The sequence below is a fragment of the Apis mellifera genome, linkage group LG6, assembly GCF_003254395.2.
Source record: "Apis mellifera strain DH4 linkage group LG6, Amel_HAv3.1, whole genome shotgun sequence".
NCBI lineage: Eukaryota > Metazoa > Arthropoda > Insecta > Hymenoptera > Apidae > Apis > Apis mellifera.
In genome coordinates, this window is record NC_037643.1 from 9,945,455 (window position 1) to 9,973,391 (window position 27,937).

Below are 27,937 nucleotides of genomic sequence, written 5' to 3' on the forward strand. Positions count from 1 at the left end.
AAATTGTCGAATCATTTTTTTCAAATCTTATCCTTTCAACTTGGTTCTTTAAAAACCAATACAAAATAAATTTTCTCATCCCGAACGATATTTCTACTTCTTTATCACTAACCAGGTCAGCTTTGTTTCAAAGCCATGTCATGACATATTGGCCTATCCTTACAAAGTAGACTTGGTTGCTCGTCGTCACAAAAGATTTTTTCACTCGATTAATCGCTAATCCCCCGATCGTGTTATTTAACAGTTATCGTTCTTCCCTGTTAAAATATACTTTTCAGTACGAGTCGATTGATACGCGTCATGTTTCTCTCGCTGGGCCGCGAATTCGATTTCAACCTCGGTTCCGTTTCGATTCTATACGTATATATATATATATATATATATATATATATATATATATATATGGAATAGTCGCGAGATTGATTTATTTTTCTTTTTTTTTTTTTTTCCTTCCCTTAACGATCTTGTAAAATCGATAAGTGAACGACAGGTGCAAACTAGAGAGGAAAAAAAAAAAAATTCCGCTGAAAATATCATCGAAAGATCAACGCGTATTTTTCAAATAAAATTTTTTTTTCACGTATAAATTTCGAGAAAAAAAAATAAAAGAAAGGAGGAAGAATAAACTGTTGCAAATATCATTGAACCAAAGACTAATGATTACAAGTATCGATGGAAGAGATTAAGTGAAAGTTATCAAATTCTGAAAGATTAACTTTTTAAACAAAATTTTTTTCACGTGTATTTTGAAAAAAAAATTTTTTGAAAAAGAGAGATACGAAACGATTAAATGGGAATGTTGGTGGATCATGGTTTTCAAACTGTATTTTTTCGAACAAAATTTTTTTTCACGCGTGTTACAAATTTTGAAAACAAATTTAAAAGTCGAAACAAAAAAAAAAGAGAGAAAGAGAGAGAAAGGATGATTGAATATCATTTTTTGGAACAAAAGTTGTATTTTTAATGGTCGTATTGGCGGAAATGCGAAACGATTAAATGGAAGTTGGTAGGCTTTAGGAATGTGTCGATGAGACGGTGACCTTATCTTAGTCGAACAGGCACCAATTATCGGCTTACCAGAAACCTCTGCTCCCAGTGCCTACCTGTAATTATCTCGAGCTTATTGTAATTCGAGCCCAAGATGGAATCCTTATGCATGTGCATCGCCACAGTGTTTCAACGTTGGATATCGTGCGCATAGAATGTTGTTTCGCGTGACGTTACGACTGCGTGACTCGGGAAGATATTTCGAAAATTGATCGAGAGAAATAGAAATAAATGTTTATTTTGAGAATTTTTTTATATATATGAAAATAAATAGGATTTAAAGGATTTAGGTAGAGAATTTTATTCTAAACCAAATAATTGTTTATTTCAGTATATCAGTAATGAAATACAACGGTAAAATTTTTCATTTGTTTATTTATCTATTTTTTTCTATCATTTTTCTTCATTAACGATGAAATTATTTTATTTCTAATTTTCTAATAATCGTTTCCATTCTTGTAACATGAGCGAGAATCAAAGTAAACGGTTTAATACTGGTGAACAAAGATGCAATAATGTACGAGGAAGATAGTACGGATGAAAGAAAAAGCGAATGCGAGAAATGTGACAGAATACAAATGGAATTCTGCTAATAAGATACGTGACGATTTTTTATCATGAACAAAGCGGATTTTCTTTCAAATAATGTATAAGATTGCTGGAAATTCTTTCTACGTGTTCTCAAGTATTCGTTGTATCTCAAGTAGAATAATGGAATAACGAAATATAGTATTGTACGATTTTTATATTACGTTTCGTTTCCACGACAATCGTGCATTTTCCGCCCACATAGAATGGAAAAATGGAAATTAATCGCCGATTAACGGAATTTGAAACGGCGAGTTGTCGTGTATTCTTTTTATCTTTCTTTAGAAGTTTTGATTTAAAATCGTAAAAGGTACTGCAAAGTGTCTTTCTTTTCTTTTCTTTTCTTCTTTTTTCTTCGACGATTTTTTGCGGGGAAAATATGCAGAATGTGAAACATCGTTTGAATTTCGTTGTTAAAGGGAAAATGTATGATACCTTGGATTTTAATGGAGTGGGTAGTACCTAACCTAACTAAGTCCGGCAAAGTGCTTTTTCCCTCGTGTCCTACATTTTGTACACAAAAAAGCCTAAAATAGTAGGGTAATTTAATCTACGTATTTTTCTTTCTATTTTTAATCCAGTATCAAGTGCTTTTATTCATAATTATGAGATTTATATATTTCATTGTTATATATATATATTTTTTTTTATTAGTAAAAATTTTAATTCTACTATAAGTTACCTACTATAAGAAATTTAATATATAAATTTTCTTTTTAAAACTTTTTTCTCACGAATAGATTAAATTTATAAAAAGATAAATAAAGAGATTTATGAAAAAGGATCTTGTATATAAAATTCAAAAGAAAAATTTTAATGTTATAAAAAGAAATTAAAGATAAAAATATATACTTGTTGTTGATATTAAAAACTTGTTTTTTTAATATCAAAGCACTTTGTTAATTCACATATTTTTTTTATTTGTAACTTTGACGATCTTAATATAGGATCCTCATTAAAAAAAGATATATCAAATAATTTATTTTTTAAACTATTTTAATATTTCAAAATTACATCAAAAAACGAAGTTAATAAATTCATATTTTATTTCAATTAAATTCATATCAAACGCACTGAACTATACTTTGCTTCGCTTTCCGCACAAAAAATAAAATTCCACTTTATTCATAAATCAATCACGGACACCAGACGTGTCAATCTCTTCCAACGTTTCCATCGATTTCCCTCGACCAACCGATTCATCGATCGACACAATACAAGAATTAATTCACGGATCCGTCCCAATGTCTCTGAATTGTTTCACGTAGTCGACGCAGTTCCGGGGGGAGAAAAATCCGTAGGCCATTAGGATAATTGAAAAGGAAAACTCGATGAAGTACGGTCAAAGTACGATCGCTCTTGCTCCGGCTTGTTCTCAATTATACCGACCAGAACCACTCACGAAATTAGATCTCTGTGAGTAATGTTGACCGTGTGACGCACAGCTCCTTCTGTCGTGTTTCACGGTGTTTGCCCTGCGTCCGAGGGCAAAGGTCGTCTTAATCTTCGAAACGACTCGCTGATACAGGCACATGGAGAAAGGGAGAGGGAGAGAGAGATGGAGAAAGTTGGAGAAGAGAAGTTTTCTCGGTGACTTGCTAGTTCATTAAGGTGCAATTAAACTCGTGTAAAACACGATGGAAACTGTTCGTGTTCGCCAATGTAAATCTTGAATCTTAATCGACTGACTATCACGATCTGTTGGAAAATTAGCGTTTTGTTTATTGAACTGTTTCTTCTTATTGTTTCAGATGATATGAATAACAATGAAATATAACACGTGAAAATCGTAGTTGGATTGAGAAATCAGAATCGAGTTTTTTAAATATCTAGAAAGAGGGATGTTTTTGGAGTAGATTTCTATCTTGAGGTAACAAATTATGATTCTTTCTTTTTTTTTTTTTTTTTTTTTTTTTTTTTCTCCGTGAGAAGGGGAAAATGCTTTATGCATACCCATCGGCCCGTACCAATGGATTATGTGGGACTGTCAAAATTTAGAGCGACTACCCACTAAAAACCCCTCCTCCTTGAACCAAAGCTCAAAGATGTATTAGTGAAATCAGTATTTATGAGATTTATTAAAAAAAAAAAAAAAAAGTAGCAAAACCTATTCCTGATATGATAACAAAGTTAAATCATAAAATTATAATCGATTTATTCTACAGATCCTTTTTTAAAATAAATTGATATTCATGTTCATAATTAATTAAAATATTTGTAAAATATTATTACAATGCAGTTTCGTAAAAACAGTATAATCAATATTGTTTAATATCTGAAGAAAAAATTGAATTTTTTTTTATTTCACCTCGGCCTCTGAAGGTATTTATTATCCAGTATCATTTGTCAAAAATGTTAAAATTAAATCACAAAGAATATATAATATATACTTGGATATACAAATGTTTGTATTTGCAAGGAAAGATATGTTTTCAAGACATTCGGTCGTTGAAAAAAATGACAAAATAAGAAAAGCAAAACAAATTCTTTGAATTACAACATCAAACAACAAAAAATTGCCAATGCAGTCTCGTAAGAACAATCGATAATCGATAATCAAATTCATTTAAAAAAAAGATTAATAAAATAGAGATAAAAGCAAGTAAATCGAATTTCTCTTTCTCTATAGTAATAAAAAAAAAAAAGACATCCTTATTTATCAAACCGCCTGATTAGTTATGAAACAATTCACAGCGATGTAACGATGAATTTGTTAGAATTGAAAATTGTTGTCATTATAGAGATGAAGTATAATAAAAATCAATGAAGAATTTGTGCATGTAAAAGAATTAAAAAAATTATCATAAAAACAATATAATCAATATCGTTTAAAAAGATAAAAGATCCTGAGACTCGCTCATCATTACTGATTGAAAAAAAAAGATATCAAATCTCCAAAAAATATCAAAATGCAGTTGCGTGAAAATAATATCGTTTAAAAATGAAAGAAAAGAGAAATGAATCGAATCTTTTGTTTTTTTTTTTTTTTTGTGTAAAAAAAAAACTAGGATCATTAAGGAAAAGAAATTACAGAGAAAGCAAATCATATTGTCATATTGTCCAAATTATATATCCTGTCGTATATTTCATGAGAACAGTATAATCAATATAACTTAAAAATAAAAGGAATAAAAAGAATAAAAAAAAAAAAGTAAATCAAATCTTTCCTTTGTTCGCGTTAAACAAACTCGCTCCCAGATCATCAAGGAAAAGAAATTATGGAGAAAGCAAATCATATTCTCCAAATTATTCATCAAATCAATGAAATTTCATGAGAACAGCATAATCAATATTGCTTTTGCTAAGAATAAAATGAACAAAAATATAGAAAGAAAAAAATAAATCGAATCTTTCCTTTGTTCGCGTTAAAAAAACTTAGTCCCAGATCATTAACGAAAAGAAATTATGGAGAAAATAAGTCATATTCTTCAAATTATATAGAAAATCAATGAAATTTCATGAGAAATTTCATGAGAACATATTATCAATATTGCTTAAGAACAAAATGAATAAAAATAAAGAAAAGATAAATCTTTCCTTTGTTCGCGTTAAAAAACTCGATCCCAGATCATAAAGAATAAGATGACAACAGAGAGAGAAAAATCACACTTTCTCAATTACACATCACATCATCAATCAAATTTCATGAGAACAGTATAATCAACATTCTTTAGAAATAATTTTCTTTTTTTTTTTTTTTTTTGTGTAAAAAAAACTCGGTCCCAGATCATAAAAGAGAAGATGACAACAGAGAGAGAAAAATCATACTTTTTAAATTACACATAAAATTACCAATGAAATTTCATTGAGAACAGTATAATCAACATTTCTTAAAACTAAGAAAAAAAAGTAAATCGAATCTTTCTTTCTTTTTTTTTTTCGTAAAAAAACTCCTTCCTAGATCATAAATAAAAGAAGCGATAGAGAAAGTAAATCATTTTTTTTTTTTAAATTACGCGTCAAACTATTAATGTTAGAACATCATAATCAATATCGTTTGAAAATAGAAAAAAGTAAATCGAATCTTTTTCCTTTCTTCTCATATTAGGAACATAAACTTAATCGCAAAGATGCTGATCATCGACAAATCATCTTTCTTTTTATGGAAAATTTAATCGTTTCCCAAACCGCCTTATAAGTTATGAAATAATTTGAAAGAATATAAAATGCGCTGTCATGCGACGAAATTAATTTTCGTATTAATTGCAGGGAAGAAAAGAGAGATTAAAAGAATTAATTTTCTTATCGATGATATAAAATATAAGAGATAAGATTTATTATAGTTGAAAAAATTGGTTTTTATATGATTGCAAAGGAATCGTCATCCGCGAAGGAATTAATTTTTGCATCGGATAGCACGCAATGATAAAAACTAAAAATTTTGATTTTGATCTTAATAACAAAACAATTTTTTAATTGGATTTTTAAAAAACGAGAATTTGTTTATCATGATTATGATAACAAAATTTGAGGTTTAAATTTTAATTAAAGATTATTTAAATTTGGAAAATTTTATTTGTATAAAAAGAAAGAATAGATTTGTTCAAATTAAATAGATTAGAAATATTATACATGTTGAAAATTAAAAAATTGTATTCACATTCCTCCTTTTCTATAATTTTTTTCTAATAAAAAAATAATTTAACGATAAATTAAAGTTTATATTATATATATATTTATATTAATATATTATATATAAAATTTTCAAATCTTATCAATATGTTTTGCATAAGATTAATATTAATTTTTTTTTTCTTTACAAATTCAAATTTATTAAAATTCTTTCATTAATTGCAGAATTTCATTAATTGCAGAAAGAAATTCTTTCATTAAAACACATCGTTGAGATTTTTACAAGTCTCTCTTATAATATTATAATATAAACTTTAAATTTTCGTTAAATTATTTTTTTTTAATATTTATTCTAGATTCCTATAAAATTTCTTCAACAAAAAAATGCAGCAAAACACGAACTAAAATAAAGAAAAATCTCGAAAACGAGATAAACGATAAAATCGTTGTTGTTTGCAAGTTTAAGACGTTCGTTATACAACTTTCTAGTTGCCGCATAACTTTACAACATCTTCTACTTATCGTTACAGGACTTTCTACTTTGGTTGATACTTTATTAATACCGAGATACGTAATAGTGAGAGCTAAGTAATGCAAAAAATAATTGGCAAACGTTTATTCACGATGCTGCGTGGCGCCGCGAATGTTTGTTCTATGAAACTGGGACGTGCCGGGTATACTTTTACTCTCCCTTAAATGAAAAAGTAAGAAGTTGTGGTGAACTGGGGATGCAGTAAAGTTTCCTCCGATTCGAGTGGAATAGAAAATAGGCGAGGATGTAGTTTGTGAAAATATTATATTAAAGTAAAAATCTTCGATTTTCGATACACTGAATCGATATTCTTACGAACTTTAAGAAATCTTATTTGAAATTTCTTTTTATGCATTTCAATATATATATTCAATTTTTCTATTTTTTTCTTTTTCTTTTTTTTTTTTTTCTGGTTTTTAAATATTTCAACGATTTCTTTAACAGGCTTTTGGGAGAGAAAAAAAAAAAATTCTTTTAACTCGCTTTTTATCAACAAATTTCTTTAAAAAAATCTAAAATTTGCAACGAAGTTGAAGATTATTGGAAATTCTCAGCTTCTTTTTTTATTTATCTTTTTATTTTATTTTATTACATTTCCCTCAAAATTTCTCCTTTCGAAGCAAAAATTCTTAATATTAGTAATATCAGTAATATCATATCGTTCAATGGCCATCCCTTTATAGCCAACAACGGAATTGGCTCGAATTTTTTTAAATTTTATAAATCGTGTCACTCGAAAAATAAATCGGGAAATTTTGATCTGAAAATAATTTTCTATAAATTTCACGTAATCGTATTAACGACACGAAATGAAAAGATATCATCTCTTGAATTTTTCGATCGAGAATAGTCTTTAAGAGACAATGTAAATTTTATTTCTTTATACTTTACACTTCTTTATTGCCATGTTTTATGGATCTTCGAGATCTTTTTCTTTTTCATATTTATACCTAGCTAAAAAGAAAACTGTACTATTTTTTTTCCTTTGTCTTCGAACCGTTTCATTTTGCCTTTTAACCATTTTTCTTCCATCATCCATCTTTCTTTTTATCCTCTTTGGTCCGCAAGGAAACAAAGGATGCGAAAAACAGTCGATCAAAAACCGACATTCTTTTGAACAACGCGTGAAAATTCGTAAATAAATTAAACACATTTGCATGAATTTAATGCACGTCTTATTACAAAATTTAATACCGTGTTTCAATATATTTAATATCCATAGGAGAAAACCTGGTATACGTGTCCAAAATGTAGCCAAATTTTATCTAATATATTCCAAAATATTGTATTTAGTTATTTGCGAGTATAGATATCCATTAAACCGATTTAATTTTATTCGTAAATTTATTATTATTCGTAATTCCTATTACATCCATTTATAAATTCAATATTCGAATTAGTATTCTAGAAGAAATATGATTGGATATTAGTATTCTTTATTGGGTATTATAAATTAAAAAAAAAAATTGTGAATATATTTTCCATTATAGCCTAAAAAGACAAAATGCAAAAATATGGCCGAAATAATAACGTAATAATTAAATTAATAATATCATACGCGATGTTAAGTTTCTATTCGATTGTGATACAGAGATCGTGGTTAACATTAAAATAATTATTGGGACAGGGAACATCAAAGCAATCCTTAGATATATATATATATATATAATATTTGAAAGATAAATATCGATTGACAATTGATATAGTAATTAAAATAATTAATAACATCTCATAGAATATTAGATTTTTATTTGAATATAATAAAAATCCTTTTATTTTCACTAAAGAATATCAAAGAAATCTTTAGAAATATATTATTTCGAAATGATAAAAAATTTTAAGGAGAATGTAATTAAAATGATAGAAAAAAAGTATGAATGAATTTCAATAGAAATATCGATTATTCAATTAAAGTATAATTGAACGACAAGAAGAATGAATAGGAAGTTAGATTGCAACTGATCATATAGAAATATTAATTGAGAATACGTTCGATCATTTAATTATCGATGCATATATATTGAATACCGAATGAAATTCTAAATAAAGAGATTTTTTTCATTAAAATTTGAAAATTGCGAGTAGTAAGTATTAATCGCGATTAGCGAAAAAAGAATTTAAATATCAAAGAATATCTGTGAGAACGAGTCAGGAACAAGGATCCTGGTTCAATAACGTGATCAATACCAACGTCAGCAAGATTGTATTCTATGCTTATAAAACGTAACAACTGTAAAAAAAAAAAAAAAGTGTGCAGTGTGCGTCAGCAAGAATTGTTAGGCAGCATAGAGATCACGATCAATCGTGAGCACGTATTTTACAGTACCACGTTCTGTAGTACGAGATTCGCCGTTTTATATATAAAATACACTTCTAGTGTCCACGAAAAACGTGGCTTTTGTTCCTTAACATCGAGGTAGAAAGAATAGAAGAAATATTATTATTATTAATATTATTATTAATATTATTCAAGTTACTCGTACAATTTCATCATCATGAAATTTTAATTTTTATTCAAAAAGTGTGTTTATCAAAATATCGAAAAAAAAAAAAAAGATTGTAAAAATTGAAATTTGATTTTCAAATGCAATTTATATTAAGACCACTTACACACTGCTTTAATATTACACGCGTAAAAAAAAAATTGTACGCCTTATCATAATCTTTTTACTAAAGAATCGAGATATTTTGGATATATAAATTGTAAATAATTATATTTAAATTTTTTTTCTCGAACATAAATTATCCTGATGATGATTTATACTTGGAAAATTCAAAGTACGGGATAGAGATTATATTAAAAATCAAAGGATACGACAAATTATTAAAAATCAAATTTTTATCCAAATACAATATACGAAATATTCGTATTTTCTTCGAATCTTCCTCGAGCACCAATACAATCTATCTTTTCAAATTATTTTTTCTCTCTCTCTCTCTCCTTCTTCCAACCATAAAGATTCCGTTACGCAATTTTCCAGCCAAACATCGTTTACGACAGCAGCCTACACGTCTAACCACCGACGATATTAATTCCCCTCTAGAGTATCGAATGTCGCCTCTTCTTACGATAAATAAATAGTTCGAGCGTACCACTCGTCCACGAGTCTCGTGCAAAATCACAAAATTTAGAACATAATAGAGGCGCGAAAGGAGAAAGGACGCGCTACATCCGACCGAAGGATAGATAAAGACACAGAGGAGAGGCAGAACAGTCGTAAAAAAAAAAGGAGGAGGAGGGGGGAAAGAGACAAAAACTTGTCGAGAAGCGGAGTAGGACAAAGGAGGCAAAAAGTGAGAGAGGGAAGAAGAAAGAGGAAAGAAGAAGAAGAAGAGCATCCCAGGGGAGGAAGAGGATCCTAGTGGGGAGGGAGAAGAGGAAGGAGGGAGTGGATTTTGCGAGAGCAGAGGGGGTGGCGCCGCGGGCCGCGCCGTCGCCCAGCATCCACCTCGCTTCCACCCGCCCACCCTTGCAAAGGCGCACCCTCACGCCGCGAGAGTATCTGGTTAGTAGTCATACGCTGGCCCGTTGCGAGGCTGCCGATATTACCGTGCCTCTGTCCGCTCGTTTCGCTCGCCCGTCCGCATCACGCTCCCGACATTCCATTTACTACGCGTTTAATCCGCGTGCCGGTGACCCAGTTCGAGCGCGCGGATTTATCCGCGGCGGTGATTCGTCGGCGCGTGTCCGTGCCTCGCGGGTAAACACGGGATTAGGAGGAACACGCGATCTCGACGCGACAACGAGTGACAACGGATTGATTGATAACACGGAGGAGAAAGGAACCAAGGTACGAAAAGAAGCGTCGTTGTCTGGCCGATCGTATGTGATTGAGCCGATACCGGTCGCCTCGCGGGAGGAGGACGACGCGAGAGGAGGCGCACGATCTCTTTACGCTCCTCAAATAAAACTCACATGGTACGTGTTTTGCTTCTCCACTCTCCGCGCCACCCCTACGTGGCTCCCTCTCCGCTAGATTCGCATGTGAAGGGGACACGCGTTACCCGATCCTAGCTGGAGGTGTGCGCTTTCGAAGGGTGGAAGGTTTGGAAAGTTGCTTAATTCAAAACAAAGGAAGCGGGATAAGACTACAGTCATCGTGTAAACGTGTGTTATTGTTCTGCTCTCGTTAACGATTGCAATGTTGATGTTGGATGGTACCACGCTTGTACGGAAATAAGAGGAGAGATCTTTTTGTTCTTCCAAGATATAAGAGATAAGTGGTGGATTAACGTCGTCTAGGAGACGATCACATGGTTTCCAGCGGAATTGAATCGAGGAGATTCATATACTTTGGTATCGGTGGTAATTCAACAAAGAGGAAATGTTACTTTGTAACAGGATAGAACAGGATGATATAGGGAGGAACGGTTATCCTTTGTTCTAACTTTATCACGAAGAGAAGCTGTTGAAGAGCAGCAGCGTATAGAGAATCACATTTTCACATTTATTTTTATGCAACGAAAGTTTGCAAACGGGAAACAATTATTTCCGTGGTATTTTAGTTTCGTTGATAATGGAGAAAAAGAATAAAATGCTATAATGAAATAGTATAGAATAAATAAGAAGGAGAACATATCTATTCCTTGCTCTAAGAGGTTTCATTAAAAGAAATAGAAATTGAAGTATCACATTTTCTAGAAGATTTTAACCTTTTTAAAGCGGGAAATCTTGCAACGAAAAAGCTCAATTGACAAGAACTTATTCTTTCGTTATTTTTTATAATGAAAGAATCATCGATAATGATGCACAATAAGAAATAGTATAAAATAACGGGATAGAGACGTATGGAATAATATTGTTAGATGAACATAACGGCATTTCCATTCCCAGTGGATTAATCTGTTCCGTGTCTCGGAGGAAACGGTAATCGATACCATGGAAACGTTCATGATAATAGGTATCTGCTTCCTATGCTACGAGATGTGCGATTTGATCAGACGTTACGCCACACCACAAACCGCCGAGCCTAGACGCTCGTTTCAAGCCTCGACTCAACGAACACAACAACGTATATTCTCGATTTCTCATAGGATGCAGAGCCGACCGGCTTGTTGCCCTCAGTAAGCCTCGCCTCTTGTTTCAGCTTCCTACTTTTGACAACTTTTAGAAGAATCGGTCAACAATTTTGAGAAAATTGAAACAGTTTCGAGAGATGAATTGTTGAAAGAATTGAAGAACTGTATTGTTCTTTGATTTATCTGAATTTCGAAGAAATTCTAAGGAACCACGCTCTTCGTGCAATTGTTTCATTCGCTCTTAATGTGCAAAGTGAATTATCTTCAATTATTGACAAAAACGTACACGTGTTATTTTCGAAGAAATTTTTAGGAAAAAAGTCCACGTATATCATCAATTACACGATTCTTGAAAAAGAAGGAAGAGAAAATTGTGAAATTTTTTAGTGATTAATATCGAAGGAGTTAAATAATATAAAATACAAAATCGTAGAAGCGATGAGAAGTAAAAATATGATAATTTTCTATTTTTATTCAGTGGCTAATGTTCGGACATCGTGATAGAAGAAGTAATTTTGGAAGGAAAAAAAAGAAGAAGAAGAAAAAGGAGGAACAATAGTGCAAGATATAAAATGTTTGTTCCATACACGATTCACGCGTGTGACTTTATCCGAGCCGCTCGAAGTGGGGGGAAAATATTGTTTGCCTGTCTCGAATCGTAAGAGTTCTTCGTACCTGCGAAGCACAAAAACTTACACTAACTCTTGGCAAAGGCAGAAATGTGACAAGTATAAAAATAAGTGTTCAAAATAGGTATCGTTTAAAGGATACAAAAATAATGATATCAAAAAATTTCTATTAGAGGGTTCTTGCCCTTCAAATTTTAAATAGATGTAGATCTGAATATGATCACGTGATTTGTCAAAATGACATTCATGGAGAACGGGCCATGTTGTCTTGATAAATGCATTTGCACATTATGATGGAACGCATTGTTCCAATCGATACGGGAATAAACTTATGGATCATCTATTATTGCGCTGTTGATCGATGAAATCGATCACGTTTAATGATTAGCGAAAGCGATAGAAATCGTTATTGCATTCTATGTTAAAAATGCGCGTACAATAAATATTTTCTCTTTAAAAGTGTTTCTTGACGAGTCGATAAAGCCTGTTCACTTTTATGTACGTATTGTTAAATGCTGTGAAAATTTGAATTAAGTCGGCTGATGGAAAATCACTGCCTGTCTTCGAGGACCGAATTTTCGAAGAAATTTCTACCGAAGTGGAATAGGTACAGTTGGCTGTAAACCATTGTGCAAAAGAACAAAATGTATCGATTACATATATTCGAGAATTGAATGCACAGATACAGAGAACAAGAGCAAACTACAAGAATAATTTTTGTTGATACAAGTTTGCGAATAATTTGTGATCGAGATCATGGAACTCGATATATTAGTAAAAACAATATTTGTGTGATTTTCATGCTATTTATGCCGTGAAAGTGATAGAATATTTCAATTAATATTTTTTTTTTCCTTGTTTGACGCATCGTTATTTCCTCCCCGGACAACAAATGTTGTACTCGTAATTGTTCGACGTAGAGTACTTTCCCCAGGCAACGAAACAACGATGTATTCGAGTTATATTGACTTTTTCCAAGACAATAATATAACAATTCAATTATTACAACGTCCTGCTATTTTTTCTGGACGATTGAAAATAACAATTCAATCGTGTTCGAGTTATTTTATTTGACGGATTGCCATTTTTCTTGGACAATATTTCCCAACAATATTCAATATTCAATTATATAACATCTTTGCTCATTTTTCTCAAACAATATTTCCCAACGATATTTCAATTCTATTCGAGTTGTTCAACGTAAAACTATTTTTCTAGATACAAATAAAAGAACAATTCAATTGTACGATGTCCTGCTATTTTTCCTAGACGGTGAAATAACAATTCAGTTTTTAGTAAGACGACGTTATTTGACGTATACACCTATTTTTCCAGACAATGAAACAACAATTCAGTTGTTCAGACATCGCCATTTACCCCAAACAATAAAACACCGATTCGATTAATACTTCAGTTGTTTGACGTATTGCTACTTTTCCCAGACAAAAGAAAGAACAGTTCAATTGTACTTGACGTACGTATTGATTGTCCATCCACTTTTCCATCCGGAGAATGGCAGAACGACTCGAGTTGTGCTCGAGTTGTTTGACATTCGTGCAACAATTACTTTTCCCGAAGAATGACAGAACGGCTCGAGTTGTTTAGCATTCACGTATTTGTTTCTTTTTCCCAGAGAAATGGCAGATCGATTCCCCTACATTCGAGTTGTTATACCAAACTGTTATATCGACGTTATATATACAGTTTTGAGTGTACTATTTACATGTTAAGAGAAGAACAATCATTGGATATAGCGTCTTCTAATCGAAGACCCGAAGTTTGAGGCTGAAAAAGCTCGGTGACACTTGAATATTGGGTCTTGAACAGAGGGACACGATATACAGGATCACGAAGAGGAGAGATGGACTCGCTGGAGCGGTTGATAAGCTCAGGATCGCACCAGCCAGCCTTGACGGCAGCCACGCGGTCACAGAACGCCTTCGTTCAGGCCAACCTCTGCTCTGTGATCGGACGTAAGGGTCGTCACCTGACTGGCACGTTTTGCTTAACGGGAGACACGATGGAGGGCATCATACAGTGTCTGGTGTTCCTGAAAGCGTTTTCGGTAAGATATTCATTGATTTGTGTATGAATATATATCTCAATATCCTATCTGAATATCATAATATGTATTTGAAATATTATAAATTCATGCTTTGTTTGGAATTTTTACGATTTTTATGTATGATTTTTTGTATAAGTAAAATATTATACTTATTTTCCTTTACCTTTATCGAAGAATAATTTAATATAATCAAAATTGAACAATTCTGTATAATTATTATTTTATCATGATTAACGTTAAGAAATTAATGAAAGAATCTATTTTAATATTAAAATATCGCTGTTTAATTTTGTGAAGATGATTGATGATGATTAAATAATTTTTATAAAATAAATGGATCGATCTTCGATCGATTGTTTCGATTCGATCCGTATCTTTCAAGTTAAACTTTTTTTTTTTTGATAAAAAAAGAAAAAAAAAGATGCAATAATCCTATTGCTCATTTAAATTTTGTTTAAAAAAAATCACGATTATTGCCAAATTTTAATCAATCTTTGAATTAATCTTTTTTAACATTAGAATTTTATTAATGTTAAAATAGTTATTGAAGAATCATTGTTTGCGGAAAAAAAAATATATGAAATATCAAAAACTTTTCATTTAACGAAGAGTTACCAGAGAGGCAACGATATTGAAATTATTTAACTAAATATTCATGGAATATTAGTTAGAGAATATTAGTTAGAATATTAGTTTATTATTACATGAGTACATATATTTTTGTATCAAAATTTCTGACATTGATAATGATACAGTTATTCCTATTAAATTTTGGAGTAGTGAAAAAAGAGAGCTTCGATCGTCGAAATCACTTATCTGCTGGAAGAATGTCAGATTTGAGTCACGTATAATTTTTGAAAAAAGCAGAGAAAGTGAAAGGAATTTAGTGGTCGATGAAGGAATAAAAAATTAATAATAAAAAAAAAAATGAAATAGTATAGAAAACACAGCTACAATCTCTGTCCATTTTTATTTAATATACGAATTAATAATATAACAAAATTAATCGCAAAAAAAAAATTCAATAAAATGAATTTTATTATAAAAATTACATGAGATTGCTGATAAAAATTTGTGAAAATAAAAGTCAATGAAGATATTAAAATCGTAAAATAATTAAAAAATATATATATATATATAAGATAAAGAAAATTGTATATAAATAATTTTCATTTGAACAATGCTAGAAATTAGTGATTTAACAGAACTAATCGTTAAAAAAAAAAAATTAATGAAATAAAAACGCAGCTACTGATTGCTGAAAAAAGCAACGAAAATTGTAGAAAGAAATGAATGGCTAATGGGAAACAACTTTTTTCACTATCATAAAACAATCGCAAAATAAGAAAAAAAAACAGAAAAACACATAAAATTTAATGGCCGATGTTGAACAGGACTAATCTTAAAAAAAAATAATAATAATAAAAGATCCATTAGATCAATTATTTGTGATTTTGAAAAAAAGAAAATTGTAAAGGGAATTTAATGGGCAATATTGAAAAACTAATATTACGACAGAATTAATCGTAAAAAAAAAAGTGATGCAGAATGCAAATGAAATATCTGCTTGTTTTTTTTTCATAGAACAATTGAAAAAATAATTTTCAATCAAACAATTCTAAGAAACAATAAAAATATAATGTGAAATGTAAATGGGGAAGAAATTATCCAGTTATTTTAGATCGACATATCAAAACATAATCTAGAATTCTTCAATCATCAAGTTTTAGTCATCGACTTTTACATAAAATAATGCAAAATAAGCAATAAATAAAAGAAAAATCTTTGAAATGATCGAAAAAAATCCTTATAGAATGTTTTCTAGTTTCCTATTCATGCGACTAATTTTTTTTTTATTTTTAAAGTTTATTTACATTTTTTGGACAGAGGAAATCTAAAAAGTTTCCACGAGAATCTTTTTTCGACAAAAAAAAGGAATCATTTGTTTACTTGGAAATTGAATGATATGATTCTTGAAAAATAAAAAACAAAATGTGAAATTTAGTGGACAATAGAAAATGAAAATTATCTATTGATTCTTGAAAAAAAAAACAGCAATGTAATAAATATGAAATATTGAAGAAAGAATTATTTAGTACAAGAAAAAATGACAATGATATCATTAATATTTCTATTAGAGGATTTTTAGAATAGAACATGATTGCATGATTTGACAAAGCGTGAAATAATCATACGAGTCTATGAGTATATAAATTCATATGTGCTCAATCAATTTGTACTATTTTGTACGATTATTGAAGAAGACAAAAGAAAAAAAAAATTATAAAAATAAAAAAATGATGAAATAATAAGAAATGAAATATGATCTTTTTCTATTTTTATTAATAATAAAAATAAAATATAATTGCAAAAAAAGAAAAGATACAATTTTTATTATTTTTAATTAGTGATAATAGCGAAACAATTAATCTTTGTTATTAAATTTCACTCATATCGACTTTTAATAGAAGCAGCATTGAATGTGAAAAAAATACAAAATATATATATATATATATTTATGTGTATTCGCATCTTGTATATATATATATAGTTTTTAAAAGATATAACAATTTTGAAGAAATCGAGACAGAAGATTCTGATAGCCATTGTTTTCATTTATCTGAATTTTGAAGAAATTTAAGAAAATTTTATGTCTATCGAAAAAAAAAGATAAATTTGACAAACTAAAAATTTTTTTAATTTTAAGAAAAGAATAAATTGTGGTTAATGTCGAAGAAATTAATATTAGCAATTAATTATAAAAAAAGAAAATCAAGCAAAATACGATTGCAATTTTTGCTTATTATTATTTAGCGATCAATATTGGAATATTGATAAAATAATCGTAAAATAAATAAATGAATAAATAAACAATACACAATATATATAATTATATATAAAATTTTTGCCCTATTTTTTTTTATATGCCAGTTATATATATATATATAATTTTAAAACAAAGAAAAATTGAAAGTAATAATGAACCATTTGGTCAAGCAATAATAAAAAAAAAATAAAATTGATATCATACTAGAAGTAGCTTTAAATTGTTGTTGCAAAGTATGAATGACATAAAAATTTTTGAGAAAGTAGCAATGTAAAATATAAAATAAGCGTTGAAAAAGAAATCATTACGAGGATGCAAAAAAAAAAAATTTAACAATGATATCGAAATAAATAATATTCTATTAAAAAGTTCTGAAAATTTAAATAAGCATAAAACAAGAAATTTCGTACTTTGTATTTTGGGCAGAATTCGCTGCTTTGAGAAATGGATTTACACATAATATTCCACGATCAATCGATAGAGAAATAAATATATTGAATGGATCATCTATTATTACGCTGTTAATTGATGAACTTTATTGATTATTTAAAGCGTTAAAAATCGCAGTTGTATTATAATCGTAAAATACTTGTACGAATTCGATAATTTCGAGTGGTTAATAAATCTCCTCTTTTTTTCCTCGAACATTCATTTCTTGGACTTGAATTATTTGAATATTTATTTGTGCGTCTTTGAAGAAAGCAACATTATAATTCAATCGAATACTTCTAGAATTCTTGTACAAAATTAATATTGAAGGAAAAATCATTCACAACATTAAAATATTTTTAGAGGTTCCTTAACCAAATTTTAAATAAATTTGACAGAATTGAACATGATTGCATGACAAAAATACGTTGCCTTCGTGTTCATTTTGCTTAATTAACTATATTTTATATGATTATTAAGTGAAAGAATTGCGAAATTATGAAATTGTGAAATTTTATATTAATATTGGAAAAATTATTTTCCATAACAAAATTAATAGAGAAAAGAAAAATGGTATAACATAGAAATATAATTTTTTCCTATTTAATATTGGATCAATAAAAAAGTTGATTTTATAGTAAAACAGCAAAAATGGAAGATAATTGCAGATTCTATTTTTGCTCGTTTTTATTTAACAGTCACAATAAAAAACGGAATTAATTCTGAATCCTTGTTACGAAGTTTTATATCGTCTCTTGGAGAGAAGAGCAATGAATGTGTAAGAAATACGGAGAAGATTCGTATTCACGATTCTTTGCGCGTATATGTAACATAATTTTAAAAGTCAATAATCTCAAAGGAATCTAAAAAAACAGAAGAGATTCTGAAAAATCTCTGCTTGTTTTTATTTATCTGAATTTTGAAAAAATTTCTGAAGTTAAATTTTTCTCTTTAAGAAGAAATCTAATTTAATAAAAAATAAGAAACGATGTGTTAATCCTCCAAAAAAAATGACATAAGAAAGAATAATTTAATAAAGTCAATGTCAGGAAAATTAATAGAAACGAAAGTAATAAAATTAATCGTAAAAAAGAAAATATGATGCATGACATAAATATAATATTTTTATATTGGATTTCATTGCTGCAAAATATATTATTGACAATGATTCTTGTTATATGCTATTATATATATATATATATATATATATATATATATATATATATATATATCATGTATATATATAATTGTAATAAATATTTAAATTTAATTTGAATCGAATTGAAGGAATCGATTGTATGAACTAATTAGGAACCAAAATACTCACACTACTATATTCTTCAAAAATTGAATTTCAAAGTTTCGCAATAATCGCACGATAAGAAAATTTTCCCTTCAAGAAATTGCAATATCTCGTACTTTCGAAATCGCTACTTAAAATCTCATAATATTTTCTACAATCATTCAATTCTTCCTTATTTTTAAACCATTTAGAAATTCAAAAATAATAATATATATAACATCACACTCGGTTAAATCCAATTGAACTGCATCTGAGATCTGGAGATGTCAGAAACGTTCGCGTTATATATAGAATCAAAGAATAATAGGAGGCGGTTTCACAAGTCCAGTATGCACACTTTCACAGGACAAAACATCCACAGATTCACAAAGATCGAACAAGTTTCGTTTGCGAGACATTTCAATCTCCTGCCCTTTGAGAATCCCTTTTAGATCGTTCAGTCACCTCGAAACATCGTTGCCTCGACAATACGAACGACAATTGTCCTTGAAATAAAGACAGATCATCGTCTCGACATTTCATCGATTGATATTTTATGAATGGAAAAATGTATTATTTACAAATGAATAAATGGTTGATATTTATATTATGATGTATACAAATAATGTATATATTAATGAAATTTGTTGGTTGATATTGAATATGGGGTTTTATCATGTGAAATTATTTCAAATATATTTATTATTTATTTTATATATATATTTATATAAAAAAAATTAATTTAAGCTTCATTTTTCGGACGATGATATTGGAAATATGTATATAAATAATGTATATATTAATGAAATTTGTTGGTTGATATTGAATATGGGGTTTTATCATGTGAAATTATTTCAAATATATTTATTATTTATTATATATATATTTATATAAAAAAAATTAATTTAAGCTTCATTTTTCGGACGATGATATTGGAAATATGTATATAAATAATGTATATATTAATGAAATTTGTTGGTTGATATTGAATATGGGGTTTTATCATGTGAAATTATTTCAAATATATTTATTATTTATTTATATATATATTTATATAAAAAAAATTAATTTAAGCTTCATTTTTCGGACGATGATATTGGAAATATGTATATAAATAATGTATATATTAATGAAATTTGTTGGTTGATATTGAATATGGGGTTTTATCATGTGAAATTATTTCAAATATATTTATTATTTATTATATATATATTTATATAAAAAAAATTAATTTAAGCTTCATTTTTCGGACGATGATATTGGAAATATGTATATAAATAATGTATATATTAATGAAATTTGTTGGTTGATATTGAATATGGGGTTTTATCATGTGAAATTATTTCAAATATATTTATTATTTATTATATATATATTTATGTAAAAAAAATTAATTTAAGCTTCATTTTTCGGACGATGATATTGGAAATATGTATACAAATAATGTATATATTAATGAAATTTGTTGGTTGATATTGAATATGGGGTTTTATCATGTGAAATTATTTCAAATATATTTATTATTTATTATATATATATTTATATAAAAAAAATTAATTTAAGCTTCATTTTTCGGACGATGATATTGGAAATATGTATATAAATAATGTATATATTAATGAAATTTGTTGGTTGATATTGAATATGGGGTTTTATCATGTGAAATTATTTCAAATATATTTATTATTTATTTTATATATATATTTATATAAAAAAATTAATTTAAGCTTCATTTTTCGGACGATGATATTGGAAATATGTATATAAATAATGTATATATTAATGAAATTTGTTGGTTGATATTGAATATGGGGTTTTATCATGTGAAATTATTTCAAATATATTTATTATTTATTATATATATATTTATATAAAAAAATTAATTTAAGCTTCATTTTTCGGACGATGATATTGGAAATATGTATATAAATAATGTATATATTAATGAAATTTGTTGGTTGATATTGAATATGGGGTTTTATCATGTGAAATTATTTCAAATATATTTATTATTTATTATATATATATTTATGTAAAAAAAATTAATTTAAGCTTCATTTTTCGGACGATGATATTGGAAATATGTATACAAATAATGTATATATTAATGAAATTTGTTGGTTGATATTGAATATGGGGTTTTATCATGTGAAATTATTTCAAATATATTTATTATTTATTATATATATATTTATATAAAAAAAATTAATTTAAGCTTCATTTTTCGGACGATGATATTGGAAATATGTATATAAATAATGTATATATTAATGAAATTTGTTGGTTGATATTGAATATGGGGTTTTATCATGTGAAATTATTTCAAATATATTTATTATTTATTATATATATATTTATGTAAAAAAATTAATTTAAGCTTCATTTTTCGGACGATGATATTGGAAATATGTATACAAATAATGTATATATTAATGAAATTTGTTGGTTGATATTGAATATGGGGTTTTATCATGTGAAATTATTTCAAATATATTTATTATTTATTATATATATATTTATATAAAAAAAATTAATTTAAGCTTCATTTTTCGGACGATGATATTGGAAATATGTATATAAATAATGTATATATTAATGAAATTTGTTGGTTGATATTGAATATGGGGTTTTATCATGTGAAATTATTTCAAATATATTTATTATTTATTATATATATATTTATATAAAAAAAATTAATTTAAGCTTCATTTTTCGGACGATGATATTGGAAATATGTATACAAATAATGTATATATTAATGAAATTTGTTGGTTGATATTGAATATGGGGTTTTATCATGTGAAATTATTTCAAATATATTTATTATTTATTATATATATATTTATGTAAAAAAATTAATTTAAGCTTCATTTTTCGGACGATGATATTGGAAATATGTATACAAATAATGTATATATTAATGAAATTTGTTGGTTGATATTGAATATGGGGTTTTATCATGTGAAATTATTTCAAATATATTTATTATTTATTATATATATATTTATATAAAAAAATTAATTTAAGCTTCATTTTTCGGACGATGATATTGGAAATATGTATACAAATAATGTATATATTAATGAAATTTGTTGGTTGATATTGAATATGGGGTTTTATCATGTGAAATTATTTCAAATATATTTATTATTTATTATATATATATTTATGTAAAAAAAATTAATTTAAGCTTCATTTTTCGGACGATGATATTGGAAATATGTATACAAATAATGTATATATTAATGAAATTTGTTGGTTGATATTGAATATGGGGTTTTATCATGTGAAATTATTTCAAATATATTTATTATTTATTATATATATATTTATATAAAAAAAATTAATTTAAGCTTCATTTTTCGGACGATGATATTGGAAATATGTATATAAATAATGTATATATTAATGAAATTTGTTGGTTGATATTGAATATGGGGTTTTATCATGTGAAATTATTTCAAATATATTTATTATTTATTTTATATATATATTTATATAAAAAAAATTAATTTAAGCTTCATTTTTCGGACGATGATATTGGAAATATGTATATAAATAATGTATATATTAATGAAATTTGTTGGTTGATATTGAATATGGGGTTTTATCATGTGAAATTATTTCAAATATATTTATTATTTATTATATATATATTTATATAAAAAAAATTAATTTAAGCTTCATTTTTCGGACGATGATATTGGAAATATGTATATAAATAATGTATATATTAATGAAATTTGTTGGTTGATATTGAATATGGGGTTTTATCATGTGAAATTATTTCAAATATATTTATTATTTATTATATATATATTTATGTAAAAAAATTAATTTAAGCTTCATTTTTCGGACGATGATATTGGAAATATGTATACAAATAATGTATATATTAATGAAATTTGTTGGTTGATATTGAATATGGGGTTTTATCATGTGAAATTATTTCAAATATATTTATTATTTATTATATATATATTTATATAAAAAAAATTAATTTAAGCTTCATTTTTCGGACGATGATATTGGAAATATGTATATAAATAATGTATATATTAATGAAATTTGTTGGTTGATATTGAATATGGGGTTTTATCATGTGAAATTATTTCAAATATATTTATTATTTATTATATATATATTTATGTAAAAAAAATTAATTTAAGCTTCATTTTTCGGACGATGATATTGGAAATATGTATACAAATAATGTATATATTAATGAAATTTGTTGGTTGATATTGAATATGGGGTTTTATCATGTGAAATTATTTCAAATATATTTATTATTTATTATATATATATTTATATAAAAAAAATTAATTTAAGCTTCATTTTTCGGACGATGATATTGGAAATATGTATATAAATAATGTATATATTAATGAAATTTGTTGGTTGATATTGAATATGGGGTTTTATCATGTGAAATTATTTCAAATATATTTATTATTTATTATATATATATTTATATAAAAAAAATTAATTTAAGCTTCATTTTTCGGACGATGATATTGGAAATATGTATACAAATAATGTATATATTAATGAAATTTGTTGGTTGATATTGAATATGGGGTTTTATCATGTGAAATTATTTCAAATATATTTATTATTTATTATATATATATTTATGTAAAAAAATTAATTTAAGCTTCATTTTTCGGACGATGATATTGGAAATATGTATACAAATAATGTATATATTAATGAAATTTGTTGGTTGATATTGAATATGGGGTTTTATCATGTGAAATTATTTCAAATATATTTATTATTTATTATATATATATTTATATAAAAAAAATTAATTTAAGCTTCATTTTTCGGACGATGATATTGGAAATATGTATACAAATAATGTATATATTAATGAAATTTGTTGGTTGATATTGAATATGGGGTTTTATCATGTGAAATTATTTCAAATATATTTATTATTTTTTATATATATATTTATATAAAAAAAATTAATTTAAGCTTCATTTTTCGGACGATGATATTGGAAATATTCTGTTGGAAATAATACCTACAAAGATAAAATTTGTGATATCTAGAATAGAGGAGAAAGATTTATATTTTTATTGAGAATAATAAAAAAAATCCCCTAAACATTATAAACATCCTCAAAATAACGATGTTCGATTTTCGAATACTTGTTAATATATAATAAATACACGCAAAATTTGAGTGTATTTTTTCATCGATAGATATAAATTCTACATTCTATAAAAAAAAAAAAGGATTAAAAGATTAAAGAAACAAACTTTAAAGAATCGTTTTTAAATGACATCGATATCTGAGCAATTACTTTTCGCTCAAAAATTTTGATCTTGAAAAATTAGAAAGATTACACAAATTTTCTCATCTAAAAGTGAATCCTTTTTAAAAATTCTCGACAGATATCCCTCTCCCTCCCTCTTCTTTCGTATCCAAAAGAAATTTTCTATTTGTCCATTCTGCATCTGAGACATTCATCTGGGTCAAAGAATTTGAATCGTGTTGCAGTGATGCAAATTGCAAGCGCGATTTTTTGCACGGAATAGTTGTCGGACAAAAGAGTTGACCGAATTAATCTGTAGCCAGATAACTAGTTAGAACTAGCTCCTTTTCTTGAAAATATATATTTTCGATATATGTATCCACCGGTGCGTCAGTTCCGCGTATTTTTCGCGGTTATTATTTTGAATAGGAGGATTTACAGGAAAGAGTAGAATAGAGGAATTTATAATTAATCGTTTAATGATATTTTCATCATTCAATGAATTTAAACTTCATGTAATTGTACAATTATATTTTTTAATTTTATGTAATTGTACAATCATAAACGTAAATATTATATTCTATCGATAATATATTAATAATTTTATATTTTTATTTATGTTATTTCTGATTGTAATTTATCATCAATGATTCATAAACATTTTAATCATAATATTGATATTAATGATGATGATAATTATATTACGAATTGTTCGTTCGTAAATTTCAAAAAAGAAATAGAGAAAATGTCTTGCTAATTTTTTGAATTGTTTTTGATTTTGATCAAAATCAATATGATTATATACGAAAAAAATTGATATTATTATAAGTGAATTTATTTATATTGACAAAAATTAAAAATTTATTATGTTAAATTTAAATGGAAGCATTTAATCAAAATGTAAGATAAAATGTTCGTATTATACAGAACATTTAGAAAGCTAAAATACTGAACCGGGAAAAAGAAATGGAGAAGGACATGATTTAAACACTCTCTTCGACCCTCTGTTTCCAACTCGTTAATTTCTCGATTCTCACTTTTCAACGTTTTAACTCTGATTGCACACTTTTTTACTTTTTCACGACTTTCATTACTTTTCCCATGAAAGTAAAATAAAATATATACATCTCTCTTTATCTTTATTTTCATTTAGCCATCTTTTTACGAATAGTGCAATATTTTCAATCATTTTATTCATAATACGAAATAATAACCAACATCCTAATCTTTTTAAATTATTCTCTTTTTGTTAAGGAATTAACGAATGCAAATATTTTACAAATTATTATTCATTTTGCTCTCTCAAAATCATGAATACAAAAGCATGGATATGATTTTTCTATAAAAAAAAGAAAAAATTAAATTAACCAAGTCAACTAAGAATCAAAGAGATAATTCGAGAAAAATCCAACTCAATGTCCCATATAACTACGACTTTGCTAAACTTTGCTTAATTATAAAGCTCTATTTTCCGAAATATTTTCCGAAGGTCTTTAAAATATATATACAAAGCCAGTGTATATCTCTCATACCTCTCCTGTGAACGACATCGTTGACGATGGTTCCTTCCCGAGTGGCTGGCATTCTTCGTTTTCCTTCGCCCGGCCAAGGCGAAGGGTGCGAAGAAGGTGACGATAACATCTCGAGGAGAGGAGGTTGCCTATGAATTTTTATCCGCTCTGGCCCCGGGCTACGGCCGGTTGAAACGAACGAATCGCGATGTGCCTCCTTATCAAGAAAAAAACCACTTACCCTGGCGAGCTCGTTTGACGATCAAAATTATTGGCGTGGTGACGTAACGAGGGTTGGATGCGCCTCAATGGGAAAGAGAGAGAAAGATATGAGACGATGTAGCAAAAATCGAGCCTCTGTATACTTTTGGTTAAATATTCTGCGAGGGAAGCACACTGCACACTAGGTTTTTTTTTCTTGAAGTTATAGAATATAAATTACACTAAATGTCGAAACACATCAATTTGTTGAAAAGATATACAGAATAAGTTTATACAGAAGAATTTGTATCTAATAAGTTTGTATTTAATGTAAAGGAGCAATAAGAGTAAGCCTTGGCGAGAGACATGTAGACTCCATGTTAAGAGATCAACCATGGATTTGAATCGTGATTCTGGTAATTAGAAACAAAAATGTTTCTGAAATAAAATTACTGTGCAATTTTTATTATTTTTAATATCGAATTAAATTTTGTAATATTTAAAATACATTAATAATATCATGTTTTTTATACATGATTTTTTTTTTTAAAAATGACATAACTTTGCTCATTTATTAGATTAGTTTTGATAGGTGTTATGGATCACCGATAATTCACAGGCCACTAAATAGATTAAGGAATCACGTTCAAACTTGAACTTTTCACGTGAATATCAATCTCATCAATCAAGAAAATTTTACGTACAATTACGTTATAAAATTATATAAATTATCAAATTTCTATTGAACTAAATTTTTAATATTATGAAATAAATTTTTCTTGAAATTGTTTTTCCAATATTCTATATTCTGTTATTCGTATTGATGAAATTTTCACTGTTGCATCAAAGACAAGTTTTTGAACATCAACAAAAATATTAAGAACAAAACTATATATAAGATTGTTTTTGAAATATCGAATTTCATGCAAATTCAATTTTTTCTTCATTCGTTTGACATTAATTAATCCAAGAATATATAAATATTCTAACACGTAAATTTTGATAAACGTGGAAAAATTATATTATATTAAATGGACGCAAAGGAAATTTATTTTCGAAAAAAAAAAGTGTCTTTTGTAACATCCTCAAAAACGAGCATCAATCCACGTTTGATGAAAATCACCATTCATATCCTTTTAGCATGGATACGCTTGTATTGTTGCTCGTAGTAATCCAGGGTATCGAATGATTAAATTTCCATGAAACGCGAATTTGATTTTCCAAATGTAAATAGGCGAGAGGGTAGGTTGGGGATGGTCGACCGCGATTTTGAAACGATATTCAATGGAAGGGTGACTCGTATATTTTCGGGCGGGACCAAATTTTAAATAAACAACGATCGAGCTCGTGAAACTCGACATTGGGGATTTTCCCGGAGGATAATTCGATTTTGCTCCGGGAAAAGCGGGATACGATGTCGTTCGATAATAGCCGTGCGAATTATTTTTGTTTGTTTGTTTCTTTTTTTTTTTTTTTTATTTCATACACGGCCTTTTTTTCAGGTTTATATGAAAATTATTCGATTATTTCGCTTAATTTCGTTCCACTTCATCTAATTTTCGATCAACGAAAACGAGAAATAAGTTTAATATCCCGCTATTAAATTCTTTTTAATCGTTCGAACTTCAATTTATCAAATTCTGTGTATCTTCTTCCCCTCAAAAAAAGCAGGAAATATTCTCGAATCAGCGAAAATAATTTATATGGAAACAATCAATTCTTAATTATCTCCTTTTTTTAAAATTAATTTCTTTGTTACATAATCGTCACTTCTCGTGATCGATTTATTTTTTATCTTTTTTACCTAGATGCACGTAACGATCATTAAAAAAATTCATAATGAATTTTCATATCGTTTGTAATAAAAAAGAATGAAACTGAACATCCAAGTCATGAAAAACTGATAAACTCATTTTCGCAATTCGACTGGTGAGTCCATCATCATGTTATAGCATGTACACAACTGATT

At 27.5% G+C, this 27,937-nt stretch overlaps 1 protein-coding gene across 18 annotated transcripts in view; it reads left to right on the forward strand.

Annotated features, from left to right (window-relative positions):
• The window catches only part of LOC724172 (neurobeachin), a 436,186-nt gene that overhangs the window by 181,186 nt on the left and 227,063 nt on the right, over positions 1 to 27,937 (forward strand). For 9 of the 18 annotated variants that reach the window (XM_026441518.1, XM_026441524.1, XM_026441521.1 and 6 more), the window contains exon 1: positions 14,249 to 14,452. The exons of 1 other annotated variant lie outside the window; for it this stretch is intronic. In XM_026441518.1, the coding sequence (XP_026297303.1) occupies positions 14,249 to 14,452 (204 nt within the window). Of the gene's footprint in view, positions 1 to 10,069; positions 14,453 to 27,937 lie in introns of those variants that run through there. 8 more of the 18 variants (XM_026441532.1, XM_026441523.1, XM_026441527.1 and 5 more) reach the window with 3 other exon arrangements.